Genomic DNA, 20,524 nt, shown 5'->3' on the forward strand with positions numbered 1-20,524 from the left:
TAAGAAGGCTGCACATATTATATTCCTTCCGAAAGATCTTTTTACTCTAATGTAAGTAATTTTTCTATTTTTTTTTTTTAAATAAAAGTTCAAAATCGTTGCAGAGTTATATTCGGACAATAATGAAATCCGTGACGAGTCAAGTGAGGTATGAGCCGTATCAGAAAGGCGAAGAGCTCGATATCGTGAAACTTCTTAGGGTATACGCAATGGGATGGGCCTGCAGAGCTGGTGTTCACGAATGCAAAAGTTATACCTACAGAGAGTTCAACGCATGGTTAAGTAATTCCAGTAGATCGTAAGTTGCTATTTTTGCTCTCACTTGTTTCTTTTTTAATCTTCCCTACCTTTGATCGTTGACTTATTCACAATAAATGAAGATTTATCGATGGTGTATATCATTTTCAAACCTTGCGATTATATTGTTTTCCAATTGTTAAACGTAAATGCATTTTATTGAATAATGACGATTGCCATAATTATACGAAAACTTATGTATCACGCGATAGTGAAAGTTAATTAGGGAATATATATAGTATCTTAATGGGCCTTTGAGGAAGGACAAGTAATGATGTTTTATTTGGAGTTAAGTTTTAATTTAACAAGCAATACTCAATACAACGAACTGATTACAATATCGTCGTACGTCTATCATACTAGGCTCTCAACTTCCCGATTCATACTCTCCGGCTCCTTCACTCACACTCTCCGGCTTTTGCACTCACTCTCTCTGACTTCTCAACTGACACTCTGACTTCTCGCATCCCTTTGCCTTTTTTTCGCCACACCATGCATGTGTTCCGCAAACACCGGTGGCCAGGGTCACGTAAGCCTTTTCTATGAAACTATTCCATTGAAGGACCGACGACACATTGATGAACCCGACGACGCCTCGCCTCTCGCGACATTGCTTATGGTTCGACCGATATCGTAGGCCTTTTTGTCCACGATACTACATATATATATATATATGTCGGATGCACGTCAGGATTGGGGGTGGGGGTGTTCGGTGAATCTTCGTTGAAATTAGCCATAGGTGCGGTGTAACAATAGTTGAGTTTATTGACACAAATTAGGGAGATTACAGCGTCGATAGATAATCGCAAGGTTTCGATATTCGCGGCACTATGACAATGGTCTCGGCTCCGGCAACGTTTCCGCGGTCAACGGATACTGAACTTTACCCTTCGTTTGCGTCTAAGTTACACTGTATGTTAGAGCAAGGGGGCAATTATTACGTATACGAAAGACAGGTCGATTACTGGTGAGATCGCACTAGAGAGTGACTCTCCGTCGCGGTGACGCTGTCGAAGAAAACTATGATGGGTGTGCCTAAGGGCACGAGATTATCGGATTCGCAGAGGAAAGTCTTCGTTCGAAGGGTGAGGGAAATTGACGTTACTGTTAATTGGTCAATTTCCATGTTGGTGGTTAGAGAAGGACGTTAGGTGTCCTTGGGAAAAGCTGCCGGTGGGAAGCATTCGTGGAAGGATAGATTTCTCTTATCTTTCCGTAGTTCAGTTTGCTGGTGAGTGCCGAAGCGTGTAGACGTGTGTCCAGAGCCCTGCGAAGTTCACAAAACAACACGTGACGCCCATCTGTCGAAAGCGAATCCAACAAGCCAAGCCAAGTGTTCGCAAAAGTGCTAGTGAAAAATCCAACGCCACTAAGCTCTGATCGGAATTACAGCCTCTCGACTAGTTATTTCACATTGAATTAACTAAATCGACGATGGCCCAATCATCCCAAACGGGAGCTACGGAGCGTAGTTACATCAACACTGCTCTTCGTTCCCGGTGGCAAAGGGGCAACATACCCCATTTTGCAAACGACCCTCTAACGAAAAAACGCAAACTCGAAGCCAGTAGGACCAATGTGAGCAAAAGGCAACCCAACGCGTCAGCCAGCCAAGTGACCACCCACAACAGGTTCGCGATACTGGAGGCTGATGTAGCTATGGTCTCAACCACAGAGGTAAATAAACAACTTACACAAAAAAAACCCCCTCCCCCGCCAATCTACATCGATGATATCATTGACATCCAATCAATGACAAAGACAATCCAAAAAGAAATCGGCAAGGACGAATATAAATTGAAAATCAGCAACAACAGCGTAAATGTCCTGCCGGCCAACCCTGATGCATACAGGAAATTAACGAAGTTGCTAAAAAACCTGAATGCCAACTTCCACACTTACCAACTTAAGCAAGAAAGACCATTTCGAGCGGTGCTACGCAATATCCACCACTCAGTCGACCTAGACGAACTAAAGTTCGAACTTCAAAATCTTGGCCATGAGGTAACAAACATTAGCAACATTAAACATAGAATCTCAAAAAATCCACTATCACTACTTTTCATAGATATAAAACAAAAAGGAAATAACAAAGAAATCTACAACGTCAACCGGCTGATGAACTCCATAGTTAAGTTCGAACCACCTCTTATAAAGAAAGAAATAGTACAATGCAAAAGGCGCCAAAGGTACGGCCACACGCAGAAATATTGCAATCATAACTTCCGGTGCGTAAAATGTGCAGGTAGTCACCCCACTGACCAATGCACTAAATCCCCTGAAACCCCCGCGAAGTGCATCCACTGTCAAGGAGAGCATCCAGCGAACTACAAAGGATGTTCAGCCTATAAAACGCTACATAATATTAAGTATCCAAAACTAAGAACCAAGCAGATTACCATACAGGAACCAAGACCCCAAATACTCACCACACCATCAATATCCTATGCGCAGGCAACACAAGGAAACGTAAACAACTCGAAAACCCACAGTGAACACACAGAAAATAGTGCTCCCACCGCACAAAACACAGACAACTTCACCAGACTCGAAAAACTTATCGAGAAGCAATCTGAGCAAATTAACAACTTACTGTCACTACTCACACTCTTCATGGACAAATTCATACGCACAGAAGCAAAATAAAACCAATGCGAATAGCTGTGTGGAACGCCAACGGTCTAGCTCAGCACAAATTTGAACTAGAACTATTCTTAAAACAGCAGCAAATCGATGTATTGCTCATATCCGAAACCCACTTCACCGACAAAAACTACCTCAAAATACACAGCTACAACTTCTACCACACCCAACACCCCAATGGAAAGGCACACGGCGGCACCGGAATCATCATCAAATCCAGCGTTAAGCACTACGAGCTCCCATCATTCCAGAAAGATTACCTTCAAGCCACAAGCGTAGCAATAGAAGACCGCCATGGTACAATCACCACCTCAGCAGTATACTGCCCTCCCAGACACTCGAGTACTAAGGAGAACTTCGACAACCTATTTGACGCCCTAGGCAATAGATTTATAGCTGGAGGAGGCTATAACGCCAAACATACCCAATGGGGCAGCATACTTGTCACAGCAAGAGGTAAAAACCTCCTGAAAAGCATAACCACCAACAATCTCAACTACCTCACCACAAATGAACCCAGATACTGGCCCACTGACACTAACAAAATCCCCGATTTACTCGACTTCTTCATAACCAAAAATATCTCTCCCAGATACGTCCAAATCAACTCCTCGACTGAACGCTCCTCCGACCACTCCCCCGTAATAGCAACAGTCGGTTCAGCAATAATCGAGAACCCACCTAATGGCCTTATTCACAACCAACTCATCAACTGGCAGCTCTTTAGAGAAATCTTTAACCGCTCAACCTCTGCCTCAATCTCACTAAAAACAAAGGCAAATATCGAAACTGCCACAGAATACTTAAACACGAGCATAATAAACGCCATCCGCTCCTCAACACCTACAAAGACTTGCATCAGTAAACACGAATACCCCCATTACATATTAAACAAAATTACAGAAAAACGAAGACTAAGAATAATATGGCAAACCCATAGAACACCGGACGACAAACGCAAGCTAAACAACGCAACCAGGAAGTTAACCAAAATCATTAAAAAATTCAGAAATGACTGTTTCCAAAAGTACCTCGTCAATTTGTCGCCCTCTGCCGACTCCAACTACTCACTATGGAAGGCTTCCAGGAAACTCACGCGTCCTCCCCAAATAATCCCACCAATTCGCTGTCCGCAAGGCGGATGGGCACGAAGTCCTATAGAAAAAGCCAACCTCTTCGCCAACTACCTACCCAACATTTTCAAACCCCATTCCTCCAATACCGTTCCTGAAATAACAGAATACCTGCATTCTACCTTCCAAATGTCTCTCCCCATTAAAGCTTTCACTTCTCTAGAGGTTACTGAATTAATCCATCGTTTGAACCCCAGGAAAGCACCGGGACATGATCAAATAAGTAACAAAGGAATTAAGGAACTACCTGTAAAAGGGATTGCACTCATTTCTTCAATCTTCAACGCAATTCTTCGCCTTGTATACTATCCCAAAACCTGGAAAACGTCACAAATTACGCTCATTACTAAACCCGAAAAACCAATACACGAAACTAGCTCCTATCGCCCAATTAGTCTTCTACCTACTTTGGCAAAACTATTCGAAAAGTTGCTAACGAATCGACTCCTTCCACCCCTAGAGGATCTGAAAACTCTGCCAGATCATCAATTCGGCTTTCGGAAGCAGCATTCCACAATAGAGCAAATCCTCCGAATAACACAGAATATCAGCAAAACCCTTGAAAAAAAAAATACTGCTCAGCGGTATTCCTTGATATTCAACATGCATTCGACAAAGTATGTCACGTAGGGCTCCTTTACAAACTTAAAAAAGTCCTACCACACACTTCCTACTCCATCCTAAAGTCCTACCTAACCAACAGGCAATTCATGGTTAAATACGCAGACGCCATTACCACAACTTTCCCAATAGAAGCGGGTATACCCCAAGGCAGTATCCTCGGACCCCTTCTATTCTCCATCTACACTGCCGACTTACCAATATCAACAGGAATAACCATAGCAACATTTGCCGACGACACAGCGCTATTAGCGTCCCACGCCAACTCGACAATAGCCTCATCCACTCTCCAGCGAGGTCTCGACTCAATGGAAAAGTGGTTCCACAAATGGGGCTTCAAAATTAATGAAAAAAAGTCCACACATGTAACCTTCACGCTGCGAAAACAAACCTGCCCACAGGTCTCCATTAATAATATAACAGTTCTCAACAAGGACACAGTCAGATACCTGGGCATGACTCTGGACAGGAGATTAACCTGGAAACAACATATCCTAAACAAATCCAAACAACTCAGGGACAAACTCAAAAAATTTTATTGGCTCATTTCCCGTCGCTCCAACCTAAGCACGCAGAATAAAATTACGCTCTATAAGGCCGTAATAAAACCAGTCTGGACCTACGGAATCCAACTATGGGGAACAGCAAGTAATTCCAACATTGAAATACTCCAACGCTTCCAATCGAAAACGCTAAGATCCCTATTAAATGCACCCTGGTATGTTACCAACGAAACAATCCACCGTGACCTCAAGATACCTACAGTCAAAGATGAAATACACAAGTCCAGAAGCAGATATAACACAAGAGTCAACAACCACCACAACCCATTAGTCACCCAACTACTGGACACGACGGACCAGATCCGCAGACTGAAAAGAAAATACCCTCTAGATTAAATCCTTAGATTCTACTAGAACCAACAATATAAAACTATTATAAGTCATGTCATTGTATCACGCCAAATTAAGTTACTGAAAATTCTCAACCAGAATTGATTGTAAATATTCTAATAAACAAAAATAAAAAAAAATCTTCCCGTAGTTGGGGCACAGGCTATTTGTCTATATGAAAGACTTTGTATAATTGAAACTTGATATTCGTAGCGGGTCCTCGCCCAACTAAACATATACTGTGAAGATGCGTTGACATCTGGCAATCATCTTACCCGAAGGACAAAGTCTGCGTGTGGCGAGCCACGGGGCAGAAACCATTGAAACGTTTACCGTCGTGCCCCGTCCCAAATATCTCTTTTAGGGAGAGCTATAGAATTACTTCATGCCTTTGTTAGACAAAACGTTCGACCCTTGACCGCGACTACGTTTTGCGACTGGTTGTCGCCTTTAGCCCGAACTCACTATCATAAATCTCGAATAAGTACAGTCAAATCGAATGACAACAATTTCTTAATACGGCTACGGTGGAATCTGGATTACAGTACTAAGGGATCTTCCCAAAGTTCCAAAGGGAAGGTTCCGGAGTTCTTCCATCTCCGACATATATATAATATATAAATATATAATATATAATATGTATATAATATAAATTCCTGACTGTATTCCGTTTTCTATATCATTTCCCATCACTAGAATATTTCTTAAGATTGAGAGAAATAATCGTTGATTAGTATGCGTTATTCCTGTTTTTAATTGCATGCTAAAAGTTTCTTTGAATCACTAGGAACCCATTTTTTCGATTGAAACGAAGGCAAGACGATGAGTCACAAAAAATGGTGGATCGAAGCAGAATTAAATGATATTGCCGATATTGAGATAGTCAATATGTATAGTGCAAGATGAATTTTTTTAACAAAAACGTAATTACTTTATTTACAGATTCGACGTTGACTTGAAATACAATATTCTCTGCGATGGAATAAGATCTGCAAATAAAGAAGCGTGGAACTACACTCTGACCGAATTCCTGAAAACGAAGGACGAAGTCGAAAAAAAGAGTTTATTTTCTCTCTTGGCTTGTTCCCAGTCAGTAGATCTTCTGAAGGAATACTTGCACATGTCCATTCAGGAAAACGCAATTGTGACATTTGATAATGCAGTTCTAGATGTAATATCTCAGAACGCAAAGGGTGTCAGCATTGCTCTGGAAGTGCTCACCAGCGAAGTTGAGAAGATAAAAAAATTGTAATTATCAATTGGAATTGTTTTCATCGTCGAGAATCCGATCAAATAGTATAGAGGTGTGATTGATTCGGTATAATCTACAGAACTTCTTGATTTCAGGAACGAAGCCGAAGACATCATCATATCGAGTGCAGACATAATTGCAAGCACTATAACAAATAAGGTTCAATTTACGCAGGTACGATAACGTTTAGTTAAAATATATTAACTTTAAAACTTTATTTTAATTCTTTTTACTTTAATTAAATGCATTGGTCGATATTTATCACAAAATGAATTTTAACAAAGCCTCTAATGTAATTTTTCTTTTTCCTTATGAAAATATGCTCTTATTGTCGTTCTTCATGCACTCATGCGTTTCCTTTGTCTGATCTAACTTATAAATGTTTTCAATCATTTTTACATGACAAGAGTGGAATTGAAAAGGACATCATGGCTAATCAATATATTTGACGTATAGTTTGGTTGTTATGTTCTTACAAAGAATCGTTAGTACAATAGCCAACAGTGAAAAGAGATACAGAATGAATCCGAAGAAAACTTATACGAACAAATGTTTAGACGTGCTATTCATAATTGTCGTAGTATTAGAAAGTTTCATAATTATAATGTAAAAGCACATGCAAAAGATATGACGAGTTTATATATCAAAAGATATAAAGGTCCTCAAAATAGGTAATAGATTTATGAAATATTATAAATGATTATAATCAAGGATATATTCAAAATTATAGCATTCTACATTTTTTATATATTCAATAACTGGTTATTGAGATTAATAATTGCTGATTATATTCCTTCCTTGTGGTTCTCCATTATATAGTAGTAACTTAAACTTCATACTAGTAAATATATCTATCATCATTTTGAGTAAGTTTCTCCAGTTACTAATAATTAATAGTATGCAATAATTTTTTTCTTGACAGTTAATTCTGTTTTTGGCGAAGGAGAGATTTGAACCACACATTGTTCAGACTACCTTATTGAAGGCAATCGGAAATTTGGTATGGCTTAACGTCCATCAAGAAACCATTGAGAACTGGTTGTACACTCACAGGGACTATTTCAACTCCTCCAGTTCGCTGACATTTGAAACGCTTCTCATTATATTCTCAATATTTATTTTAGATTCTACTAAAAACGTATTCAGTTGAACTGTAGTTAGAATGTATTTAATTGGTTCACCGAGCAACCGAGGCGCATAAAAATACAACCAAGTATTAGAACAAATCGAGAATGATCATATGTATAGAATGCATTAACACGATCATGGAATCAATGATTCGATAGAGAGATATGATATACAATCCGTGAAGATTTCGAATATTTTTATAATTTAATGTGTAATAATGATTGTAGGGAATGATGTTTGGTCCAAATATATTTTTATACTATGTTAAAAAATGTATAATAAAGAGTGAAATCATAATGTCGTTCTGGATTTACTTATTTAATTCGTACAATTTAATCTATTTACAATAATATTAACAAAGAAAAAGAGTATCATTATAACATGAAAAATAAATAGTAATTTTAATCGCATGAAGCTGTTTAGAAATATGTTACATAATTAAGATGCATAATTTATATAGTAAATGTTTCATGCATTGGTGCAATCATGTGTGTATATAGGTATTATGTCATTTACTTGAAACACCAGTTAGCGTTTTATAACTTAATATCTTGTAATATTATAAATAATATTGTAACTGTATAAATATAGATATATGATAAAGAGACTTAAAAATAAATAAAATATTGAGTGACTTTTATAATTTTATATTTTCACTCGAAATAAAACAATATGCATGTATAATTTTAACCTTCTGACTTCATCAGCCTTGTTAACCCTAGCTGATTCCAACTTTTTAACTCTTCAACTTGTCCGTGTACTACGTCCTTTCTATGTGATTCCCGAGATATCTTGCAACAATGATTATGGTATAATTGCTAATGTAACGATCTTTTATACAGAGTGGATCGGAAATCATAAAAATAACCGGGCACGGGATGGATCTGTATGAAAAAATAAGTTAAACATATAAAATACAAATTTTTCATATGACGCTTCGTTCCAGAGACAATCGAGTTTGAAAATTTGTCAAGTATACTTCAACTGGATTAATTAATACGACATTATCATACATGTAAAAATCAGTTTAAAATATTAAAGAATATTTTTCCGTTTAAAGTCTCATTTTCAAGAAAGTAAACTTTGAATTTGTTTAATTACGAACTGATCTGATATACACGCATGACATATTTTCAAATTTATCTTTCTTGAAGAAACAAAGCATCAAATGAGAAAATTTTATTCTACATTTTTCACTTATTTTCACATGCAGTTTAAATTCCTATCGACTATTCATTCTTCTTTAATTCGGGAAATTTAGATATACTTGTCAAATTTTCAAACTCGATTTTCTTAAAAATGGAGCCTCGGATGAAAAAGCGTTATGCCAAAATTTTTTCTTAGTTTTTTACGTAGAATCACCCCTTGCCCCGTTGTGCTACAATTTCCGCCCTAACCTGTATGATAATAATTACAGTAAGATATTTAAATGAGAATAACTTAACTTAGAAATAAATTAAAAAAAGAGAATTATAAAAAAGAGAATAAAAAAATTGATATTTTTTAATAATTTATAATTATAATTTGCGGGAGAAATGGATAAAGCGAGGGGTGAAAGTGATACTTACCTTTGACGGGTAATCCCTTAGTATATACATCTTTTTCGTTCTGCAAGTGAAATTGATTAAATTTGTTATAATTAAAAAGTACCTATAACAAAAGATATGTGTATAATATATCTTTAATAGAATATGGGAATTGAAGGACTCTCCGTCGAACCCTCGGAGAGATAAAACGTGTTTACAAACAAGCGTCAGCAAGTAATAACGGAAGTACAAGCAAAGGTGTTTAAACTCCCAATAACTAATCTTATTAGAGCTTTTTAATTTCATCGTTAACTTAAAAAGAATAAAAAGGAGAACTGCAACTGTCTCTGATTACGGAGACATTTGCAGATATGTTTTTAAAAATATAGCATCGGCGACAGCAAAATTCCATCCTACTACATCTTATGAGAAAATGGTGCAGCAAGTCCAACATCCTACAGAAGAAATTGAAAGACTTTCTAGTGCAACAATATACAGTGGCCATAAATAATATAGTCTACTCACTCGAGCCATTGGGATGAATTTGACCTGATTTAACGGAACTTTCTTGGGTAAATCGCTGTCAAATATTCTAGAAAATAAATATTTCGTGTTGCGCCGCCTGAAAAGTGCATGCTAAATTCGTGGAAATTCAGTATATCAGTAATTATCACTTTTTTGGTACATTTTTTAGAATAGCTGCTCTAGAAACGCACTTTTGTACGTAAGTTTCATATATTTTTTGTTCATAGTGACTATAATTTTAAAACAAGGTCAGATGGAGCCATGCTCATATGAACCTTTTTCATTATACCTTTTCTTCACTCCTGAAGTCGGTCCTATATATTATGATACATTCCCTATAGATATAATGGAATATATGTATTCACACAATGTAAGAATACGATAGAGCATAAAGTAAATTGGAGCCATTTTGCGTAAAATAGTAATAAATCATCTAGTTTATATTCATGAAGTTAATACTATTATAGATAGAAGTAAATCACAAAAAGAGAACTAATTCTTCTTGTTTTCAGAAGAGAAAGACAATGAAAAATCTAAGGCACTATTTCTACACTTGCGTTCCTTTATCCTTCGTAGACTAAATTTTATAAAATAGAAGATAACATACCTGCTAAATTATTAATTTTCCGACATAGATAAGCTGATAACTTTTCATAGGGAATGTCAAGACGGAACGATTAATGTATTAAAAAATAATTTCATTCAAAACAATAAAGGTGTCCTTCATATGTCCTCTATGTTTCTACCCATAATAGACTATTGCCCTCAAGTTATGCGTCCCTAATTTAGCTTTTTTTTTGAAACATTTTTCAGTCTCATGAATAATCTCAGAGATATTTATACGTATCGATTTAAATGAAATAATAGAAGTCTTAGAAATTAGTAAAGTTATACTTAAGTCGTAGGTTACTGAAAAGTGGAAAAGATTTCAGTGGATATTTGGATTGTTCTGCGCGACATATATAAAGGAGAAATTATTTTTGATAATCTTATCTGAAAAATTGACAGGCAGTATTAACTAGATAAGGTAATTCTGTTAAGTAAATAATACTTTCATTACCGGTACAATATGCCGTCTTACATCTGGATTAACCAGATTATAAATATCCATTGTTTCTTTTCAATTAAAAACCCCAGCCTAGAATCAGGCGGTATTCAGTTGGAGAGGCCCCGTAATTGGTTTTCTCAAGAGAGAGCTCCGGCCCTAATCCTCTGATGGAAGCCACGCATGCCATTTCTGGGTAGCACGTCAATGCCGAGTCCGGAGGCATCAGTGTCTGTAGCACCCCGTCATACGCGAGGTCCCAGAGAAGTGGGCCTAATACAGACGCCTGCAGGACCTTGCTAACCACTTCTCCGCCACGGTTAGTGTAGATATTACTCCGGTCCCGGAGATATATCCGAACTACGCCCTAGAAGTAGAGAGGCACCCGGTGGAACTCCAGTTCCCCCTCTATCCTCCCTCAGGGCAAACATGACAGGCCTTAAACATTGTTTAGATTCTGGACACTCGAAAGATGGTTACTTTGGCCTTCGCATCGGTAATCCAACACAAATATCACAGTTTATTTTAAATGCGTAGTTAATATAAATTTCATTAACATATCAATGACATTTTCCTGATTAAAATGATACCAAACACAAATTTTTATGAGATGTTATAGTAAATTTTTTATAAAAGTATATATATGAATACTATTTCCAATAGTAAATTTTTAAATATGATTTTGAAGAGTCACATTATACAATTTTATAAAAGAAATTTTGCTGTCATAAAGTATTAGGAACAAACTATTATATGTAATATTACATATAAATTTTACTGAATCTACCTATCAGTAGTTAGAATTGACACATATAATTTATTGAAAAAATCAACGCACTTTTCAATTTGATTTTCATTAATTGTCTTTCTACAAGTAGTGTTCTTGCTACAAGTCGAAAAAATTCTGTCTAATCTTCATTACACTCATTTTATAATGTTGAAGCATAAATACACATCAAATTATAAAGTACTTGTAATCAATAAACTTTATTAATTTGCATTAAGACAGCTTCTGCATATATACAGGATGAACAACATAACCTGATCGCCTTGAATATCTGAGTTGTTTTGATGATAAGAATCATCACAGCGTGATAGCGAAATCATAACGAAATCACTCTAAGGATCTGTAACATTGTAACCTTCATGTGACCTTAAGTACAAAAGAGTTACAAATATTTGGGTGTAGATGCGAATAATGAAATACTACGATGGAGAGGTTGCTATAGGAAAATTTATAATTCTTCGACGTATACTAGCGTTCACTTACAGTACAAAAGACTATAGCGGAGTATAGATATTTAGAGACTTAGTTATAAAATGTGTTCAACATTTAAACGCCTAGTTGCTTTAATTATATTTATATACACAGCCGCGCGCGCGCCCACGCACACGCACACGTTACACAACCAAACGTTACAACACACACAAACGTTAGGTTTGGGTAACGGTATGATTTGTTACAATATCTATTGATACTCCGTCAGTCTATGTGTATGCAGTCACCATTCGTCACTCACTACTTTCGTTACAACGGTTCTTTTTTAATACGCTGATAACTCTTCTTGACAACGCTGACAACACTCCTTGACAACGCTGATAACATGCACTCGATATCTCCCAGACATTCTGTCCACGATACTACACTATACTACATATATTTGTATAATATTTCGAGTATACGTGTTTACGTATACTCGAGAAATATTTTTTTTTCATTTACAAGTACTTTACAATCAATTCTCGCATTGAGAATTTTGAGTAAGTTTCTTTGGCGTGGCGCAGTGACATGGCTAATTATTTATAATAAGTTTATTTCTAGTTGAATATAGTGCTTAGGTCTAACGGATAGTGCTTTCTTAGCCTGCGAATCTGGTCCGATGTATTAAGTAATTTAGTAATTAGGAGGTTTTGATGTTTGTTAACTCTTATGACATATCTATTACTACATTTTGTTATTTCTTCTTTGACTATGGGTATCTTGAAGACGCGATGTATTGCTTCGATGGTAACATACCAGGTTGTATCAAGAAGGGATCTTAGAGTTTTCGATTGGAAGCGTTGAAGTATTTCAATGTTGAAATTACTTGCTGTTCCCCATAGTTGGGTTCCGTAGGTCCAGACAGGTGTTATTATGGTCTTATAGAGCGTCATTTTGCTCTGCGTGCTTAAGTTGGAACGTCGCCAATAGAATTTTTTAAGTTTAGCCTTGAGTTGCTTCGATTTGTCTATGATGTATTGTTTCCATGTCAATCTCCTGACCAAAGTCATGCCCAGATATCTGACTGAATCCCTGTTAGGAATTGTTATATTGTTAATGGTCACCTGAGGGCCTGTTTGTTTTCGCAGCCTAAAGGTTACATGTGTGGATTTATTTTGAAGCCCCATTTGTGGAACCACTTTTCCATAGAGGCGAGACCTCGCTGGAGAGTGGATGAGGCAATTTTCGGGTTGGGATGCTAATAGCGCTGTGTCATCAGCAAATGTCGCTATGGTTATATCCGTTAAAAGTGGTAAATCGACGGTGTAGATGGAGAACAGCAGGGATTCGAGGGCACTACCTTGGGGGATGCCAGCTTCTATTGGAAATGTTGTGGTTGTGGGGTCTATGTATTTAACCATGAATTGTCTATTCGTTAGGTAGGACTTTAGGATGGAGCAGTAGGTGTGTGATAGGATTTTCTTTATTTTGAATAAAAGTCCTTCGTGCCATACTTTGTCGAATGCCTGTTGAATGTCAAGGAATACCGCTCAGCAATATCTTTTCTTTTCTAAGATTTGGCTGATATTATGTGTTGTACGATGAATTTGCTCTATTGTAGAATGTTACTTCCGAAAACCGAATTGTTGATCTGGCGGTGTTTTCAAATCCTCTAAGAGTGGAAGGAGTCAATTCGTTAGCATCTTCGCGAATAGTTTTGACAAAATAGGTAGAAGACTAATTGAGCGATAGGAGCTAGTTTCGTGTATTGGTTTTCCGGTTTAGGGATGAGAGTAAACAGTGATATTTTCCAGGCCTTGGGATAGTATTCAAGGCGAAGGATTGCGTTAAAAATTGATGTGGTGAATGCAATCCCTTTCATGGGATGTTCCTTGATTGCTTTAGTGTATATTAGGTCATGCCCCGTTGCTTTCCTGGGATTTAGACGACGGATTAATTCTATAATTTCTACAGAAGAGAAGGGTTCAATAGGAGGAGACATTTGGAAGGGAGAGTGCAGGTATTCAGTGATATCCGCGGCAATTTTGGATGAATAGAGTTTAAATACGTTATATAGATGTTTAGCAAACAGATTGGCTTTTTCTATAGGGCTACGCGCCCATCCACCTTGCGGACGGCGGATTGGAAGAATTATTTGCGGGGAGCGCGTGAGTTTCCTGGAAGCTTTCCATAGTGAGTGGTTGGAGTCAGCTTTGGGAGACAGATTGGCGAGATATTTTTGGAAACAGTCATTTTTATAGTTTTTAATGATTTTGGTTAAATACCTAATTGCGTTATTTAGTTTGCGTTTGTCATCCGGTGTTCTATGATCAAAGTCTATGCTTTTCTGCGATTTTTTTAAATATGTAATGGGGGTATACATGTTTGTTGATAGAACTCTTAGTAGGTGTGGAGGAGCGGATAGTGTTTATTATGCTTGTGTTTAAGTATTCCGTAGCTGTTTCAATATCTTCATTTGTTTTTAGGGAAATTAAGGCTCATTTTTAAAACAAAAGTCGGATTCACTTAGTTGTGCTCTAGTACGAGGTGGACATACTTTTGATGCACTAGCTTGTCCATCCCGCTGTTGTCTTTTGATAGCAGCAATTGAAGTTTTCCGGGTGTATGATTTTCGGCAATCCACGAGAACTGTTACAGACTTTTCACTTCTCAGATAATCAACAAACTCATCACCTCTTTCGATACTTGCATCGATCAAAGTTTTCATTACACGACTAACTGTAAGTTTCACCTTCCGTCAAAAGTTTATTGCAAATAAAGCACAATTGTGATATTTATTAAAAATATTAACGAGTACAAACTGTAAAAATAGACGCTATCAATAAATACATGTATTCACTCGAAAGGAACGTTCAACACTAAAAGTATTTCTGTTAAGCCACTTCTGAAAAGCAGGTATATGAGCGTCGCCACGTGGACAATAGAATTTCAACTTTTAGAATGGCGATATCTTAGGAATTCGATTCCTTCGATTAGGCGATATTCTTAGGGGAAAAAGTATGAGCAACATTTTTGTAGATAATTTTATGATCTACAATTTTTGTCTGGGCTATATTTTCGATAAAACTTACCGTTTTCTAGAAAGATTAAAAAAATCCGAAAATTTTTACTTTGACCATGAATAACTTTTTTAGCACACATGGAATCAATGGAGAATTTTGGCACTTTACTTCTACAGGTGTACCCAAGGTTTCTACCAGAATTTAGCTCCGTTGGAATGTTTATTCTTTGATCACTATTTTTATGTCTATTTTGATTGGACTAATGGTTTCATTTTCATTATGTATCTCATATAACTGTATAGTATATATTTTATTTTATTTTATATATCATGAAAATATTTTATATTCATTTATCATTTACAGTTCGCTGTTGAGTGCCGAAGCGCGCGGACGTGTCTCTAGTGCCCAGTGAATTTCGAAAGTAACACGTGTCACCCAACCGTCGAAAGTGAACGCAACGTGCTCTTATCCTCCCAAGTGTTTCCTATCCGTCAGAGAGAAGAAAAGCCTACGCACCTAACCCCAACCCGAACCTTGCCTCATAGCCTCACGACTAGTTATTCATGTTGAAATAGCTAGCTCGATGATGGCCCAGCAATCACGACCAGGCTCGCCTGTGCAAACTCACAACTACCCCGCACTACTCCCCCCGTGGCAGAAGTGCAGCAGATCCCCACGTGCCAACGACCCCAATAAGGCGAAAAAACGCAAAATTGAACCACCAAACACAAACTCGAACCAACAGCCAACAACACAAATTAACACTCACAACAGGTTCGCAATATTGGAATCCTCAAACGACGCAATAGAAATCGCAGGCCCGCCACCAAACCACTACGTACAGAGAAGCCCCCCTCCCCCACCAATATTTGTTAATGATATTATCGACATCCAGAAAATGATCAAGTCCTTAGAGAGAGATATCTCCAAGGAGGACTACAACCTGAAGATAACCAACAACCAAGTCAAAATCCTGCCGACGAATCCAGAAGCCTACAGGAAGCTTACCAAGACACTTAGGGCCCTGAACGCCTATCGAACGCCTGAATTTCCACACCTATCAACTCAAAGAAGAAAGACCTCTTCGGGTGGTGCTACGAAACATCAACCACTCCGCAGACATCGACGAGCTAAAAACCGAAATATCGAAACTCGGCCACGAAGTCATCAATGTCAGCAACATATGGCATAGAGTCACGAAAGACCCGTTATCCCTGTTCTTTATCGATTTAAAACAGAAACCCAACAATAAGGAAATCTACAATATCAGTCGCCTAATGAACGCCATCGTTAAATTCGAACCACCGCAAACCAAAAAGGAGATAGTCCAATGCAAAAGGTGCCAAAGATATGGGCACACACAGAAATACTGCAACCACACCTTCCGCTGCGTCAAATGTGCAGGTACACACCCCACCGACCAGTGCAGAAAATCACCGGAAACCCCAGCGAAGTGCATCCACTGTCAAGGTGATCATCCTGCCAACTACAAAGGCTGCTCAGCCTACAAAACTCTGTACTCAAGCAAATACCCCAAACTTAGAACAAAAGAGGAAAATTACCAAACACCCAGCTCGCCGAAATCCACCGTTATCCCAATCCCCCCAACCAATCAAACACCCAGCCCTATCAAACTCACCACTCCCTCAAACTCCTATGCCCAAGCGGTACAAGGCATTCAAAATACACCAAATAGCCACAGGGATCCTCCCCAAAATAGTGCCCCCACCTCACCTAACACAGACAACGTCTCTAGACTTGAAAAGCTAATAGAGAAACAATCAGAGCAAATAAACAATTTGCTATCGCTATTAACAATCATAATGGAAAAATTAATACGCCCAGACACAAAATAAAACCAAGACGCATAGCTCTGTGGAACGCCAATGGTCTAGCGCAACGCAAACTTGAGCTAGAACTCTTCCAAAAACACCAGCTAATCGACATAATACTCATATCTGAAACCCACTTCACCGACAAAAACTACCTGAACATAAACGGATACAAGTTCTACCATACCCAACACCCCAGCGGAAAGGCCCACGGCGGCACCGGAATCATAATCAAAGCAAACATCAAGCACTACGAACTTCCACCATTCCAGAAAGACTACCTCCAAGCAACAAACGTAGCAATAGAAGACTATCATGGTACAATCACCACCTCAGCTGTATACTGCCCTCCCAGACACTCCATCGCCAAAGAATACTTCGACCACTTCCTGGACACCCTGGGCAACAGATATATAGCCGGAGGAGACTATAACGCTAAACACACCCAATGGGGTAGCAGACTGGTTACAGTAAGAGGCAAAAACCTCCTCAACAGCATAATAACCAACAACCTCAACTACCTTACCACATACGAACCCACACACTGGCCCACCGACACAAACAAAATACCCGATCTCCTTGATTTCTTCATAACCAAAAATATCTCGCCAAGACACGTCCAAATCAATTCCTCGGCCAATCTCTCCTCTGATCATTCCCCCGTGATAGTAACAGTCAGTTCAACCATCATCGAGAATACACCTAATGGCTCCATTCATAACCAACACACCAACTGGCAGCTCTTTAGAGAAGTCTTTACCCGCACAACTTCAGCCTCAACCTCACTAAAAACCAATGACGAAATCGAAGCAGCCACGGAATACCTAAATGCGAGCATAATAAACGCTATCCGCGTCTCCACGCCGGCAAAAACGTCCATCAGCAATCACGAATACCCCCAGTACATATTAAAAAAAATAGCAGAAAAACGTAGACTATGAAGGATATGGCAGACCCATAGAACACCGGAGGACAAACGCAAACTAAACAACGCAACTAGAAAACTATCCAAAACCATAAAGAACTACAGTAACGACCGTTTTCACAAATATCTCGCCAGCCTGTCCCCCACAACCGACTCAAACTACTCACTATGGAAAGCCTCCAGGAAACTCACGCGCCCCCCACAAATAATACCTCCAATCCGCCGCCCGCAGGGTGGATGGGCGCGTAGCCCTATAGAAAAAGCCAACCTATTTGCTGAACACCTGACTGAAGTATTCCAAACCCATTCCTCCATAGCTGCAGCGGACGTCACCGAATACCTGCACACTCCCTTCCAAATGACCCCTCCTATTCAACCCTTCACTTCTGCAGAGATCATAGAAGCAATCAGTCGCCGAAACCCCAAGAAAGCAGCAGGTCACGACCTAATAGGAAATAAAGCAATCAAGGAACTCCCCATAAAAGGGATCGCACTCATCGCATCAATCTTCAACGCCATCCTCCGCCTAGAACACTTTCCTAAGGCGTGGAAAATCTCACTAATCACCCTCATCCCCAAACCCGGTAAACCAATATATGAAGCCAGCTCCTATTGCCCAATCAGTCTTTTACCTATCCTGTCTAAACTATTCGAGAGGATGCTGACAAATCGTGTCCTTCCACTTCTAGAAGAATTGAAAACACTCCCAGATCACCAATTCGGCTTCCGAAAACAACACTCAACAGTAGAGCAAATCCACCGCATAACCCACATGATCAGCCAAACACTCGAAAAGAAAAAATGCTGCTCAGCGGTATTCCTAGATATCCAACAGGCATTCGACAAAGTATGGCATGAAGGGCTACTCTACAAGCTTAAAAAGATCCTACCCCACCCATACTACTCCATCTTAAAATCCTACCTAACCAACAGACAATTCATAGTTAAATGTCTAGGCGCCACTTCCGCAGCATTCCCAATAGAATCCGGCATACCGCAAGGTAGTGTCCTCGGACCCCTACTATTCTCCATCTACACTGCCGACTTACCCATATCAAACGAGGTAACAATAGCAACATTTGCCGACGACACAGCACTATTAGCTACCCACGCAGACCCGGCAATTGCCTCATCCACTCTCCAGCGAAGTCTCGACCCCATGGAAAAGTGGTTCCAAAAATGGGGTTTTAAAATAAACGAAAAAAAATCCTCCCATGTAACCTTCACGCTCCGAAAACAAACCTGCCCCCAGGTCACCATTAACAACACAATAATCCCAAGCAAGGACTCCGTAAGATACCTGGGCATGACCCTGGACAGGAGGCTAACTTGGAAAAAACATATCTCGGAAAAAACAAGGCAACTAAAGGAAAAACTAAGAAAATTCTATTGGCTCACGGGCCGACGCTCCAAACTAAACATACAGAACAAAATAACCCTCTACAAAGCCGTAATAAAACCTGTCTGGACCTACGGAATCCAACTATGGGGAACAGCAAGTAACTCCAACATTGAAATACTCCAACGCTTCCAATCGAAAACGCTAAGATCCCTATTAAATGCACCCTGGTATGTTACCAACGAAACAATCCACCGTGACCTCAAGATACCTACAGTCAAAGATGAAATACACAAGTTCAGAAGCAGATATAACACAAGAGTCAACAAACACCACAACCCACTAGTCACCCAACTACTGGACACGACGGACCAGATCCGCAGACTAAAAAGAAAATACCCTCTAGATTAAATCCTTAGTTTCTAGTAGTACCAACAATATAAAGCTATTATAATCCATGTCACTGTATCACGCCAAAGTAAGTTACTGAAAATTCTCAACGAGAATTGATTGTAAATATTCTAATAAATAAAAAAAAATTTCTGAAACAGTTAGTCAAGTGCTCATGCACTGCGTTGGTAAAATATGGCGGTGTACCATTCTACATGAATCATCCCTTAATGGGTGAGGATTTTCACGTTCCCAGAAATGTTCATTACGTATATTTGTTATTCCATATTTATAAAATGTTTCCACATCGATAAATAATATCCTGGCGGAGAAATTGAAGTTGCTTTCGATTTTCCGACTCATTCATTTGCGAAATTCTTTTCTTCTAAGAAAAACTATTTTTAACTTCTGAACTTTCTGAAAGCTATGCAGGTGTGGATTTTTCCCTTTCAATACAGAACATGAGGGGGTTGTTGCTGATATCTTCTTCAACAGCAATAATGCTTATACTTAACCTGAGATTTTCTTGAATACGATGCAGTATTCTATCTCCCAGATCCGGATCGGCAGAATTCGACTGCCAGATTTCGCAGGATTCAATGTACTTGTATGCCTCAATCGTTAGGTTATTTTGCAAAATATCTTTACACAGTATAGTTCTATTAGGATATTCTTCCCCATATAATCCCCGTTGCGCTTTTGTACTATTGCCGTCTGCTGCACCGTAACAAAGGTGCATATCCAAAAGTCG

At 38.7% G+C, this 20,524-nt stretch overlaps 3 protein-coding genes and 1 long non-coding RNA gene across 10 annotated transcripts in view; 3 read left to right on the forward strand and 1 right to left on the reverse strand.

The window, feature by feature from the left end:
- LOC126917605 (aminopeptidase N-like) overlaps positions 1–8,268 on the forward strand; it is a 73,332-nt gene extending 65,064 nt beyond the window's left edge. The window contains exons 9-12 of one of the 5 annotated variants that reach the window (XM_050724700.1): positions 105–298; positions 6,530–6,835; positions 6,935–7,013; positions 7,762–8,268. In XM_050724700.1, the coding sequence (XP_050580657.1) occupies positions 105–298; positions 6,530–6,835; positions 6,935–7,013; positions 7,762–7,989 (807 nt within the window). In that variant the 3' untranslated portion in view covers positions 7,990–8,268. Of the gene's footprint in view, positions 1–104; positions 299–6,529; positions 6,836–6,934; positions 7,014–7,761 lie in introns of those variants that run through there. The other 4 variants (XM_050724691.1, XM_050724682.1, XR_007711013.1 and 1 more) reach the window with 4 other exon arrangements.
- Positions 1–19,906, reverse strand: part of LOC126918066 (uncharacterized) — a 60,737-nt gene extending 40,831 nt beyond the window's left edge. For 2 of the 3 annotated variants that reach the window (XR_007711195.1, XR_007711196.1), the window contains exon 1: positions 19,460–19,904. This is a non-coding gene — a long non-coding RNA (uncharacterized LOC126918066). Of the gene's footprint in view, positions 1–19,459 lie in introns of all 3 variants that reach the window. The other variant, XR_007711201.1, reaches the window with a different exon arrangement.
- The window catches only part of LOC126917633 (aminopeptidase N-like), an 87,863-nt gene that overhangs the window by 17,204 nt on the left and 50,135 nt on the right, over positions 1–20,524 (forward strand). The gene's annotated exons all lie outside the window — the stretch shown is intronic.
- The window catches only part of LOC126917643 (aminopeptidase N-like), a 143,167-nt gene that overhangs the window by 16,630 nt on the left and 106,013 nt on the right, over positions 1–20,524 (forward strand). The window lies entirely within an intron of this gene.

This window comes from Bombus affinis, chromosome 1 (genome assembly GCF_024516045.1).
Source record: "Bombus affinis isolate iyBomAffi1 chromosome 1, iyBomAffi1.2, whole genome shotgun sequence".
Classification (NCBI taxonomy): domain Eukaryota; kingdom Metazoa; phylum Arthropoda; class Insecta; order Hymenoptera; family Apidae; genus Bombus; species Bombus affinis.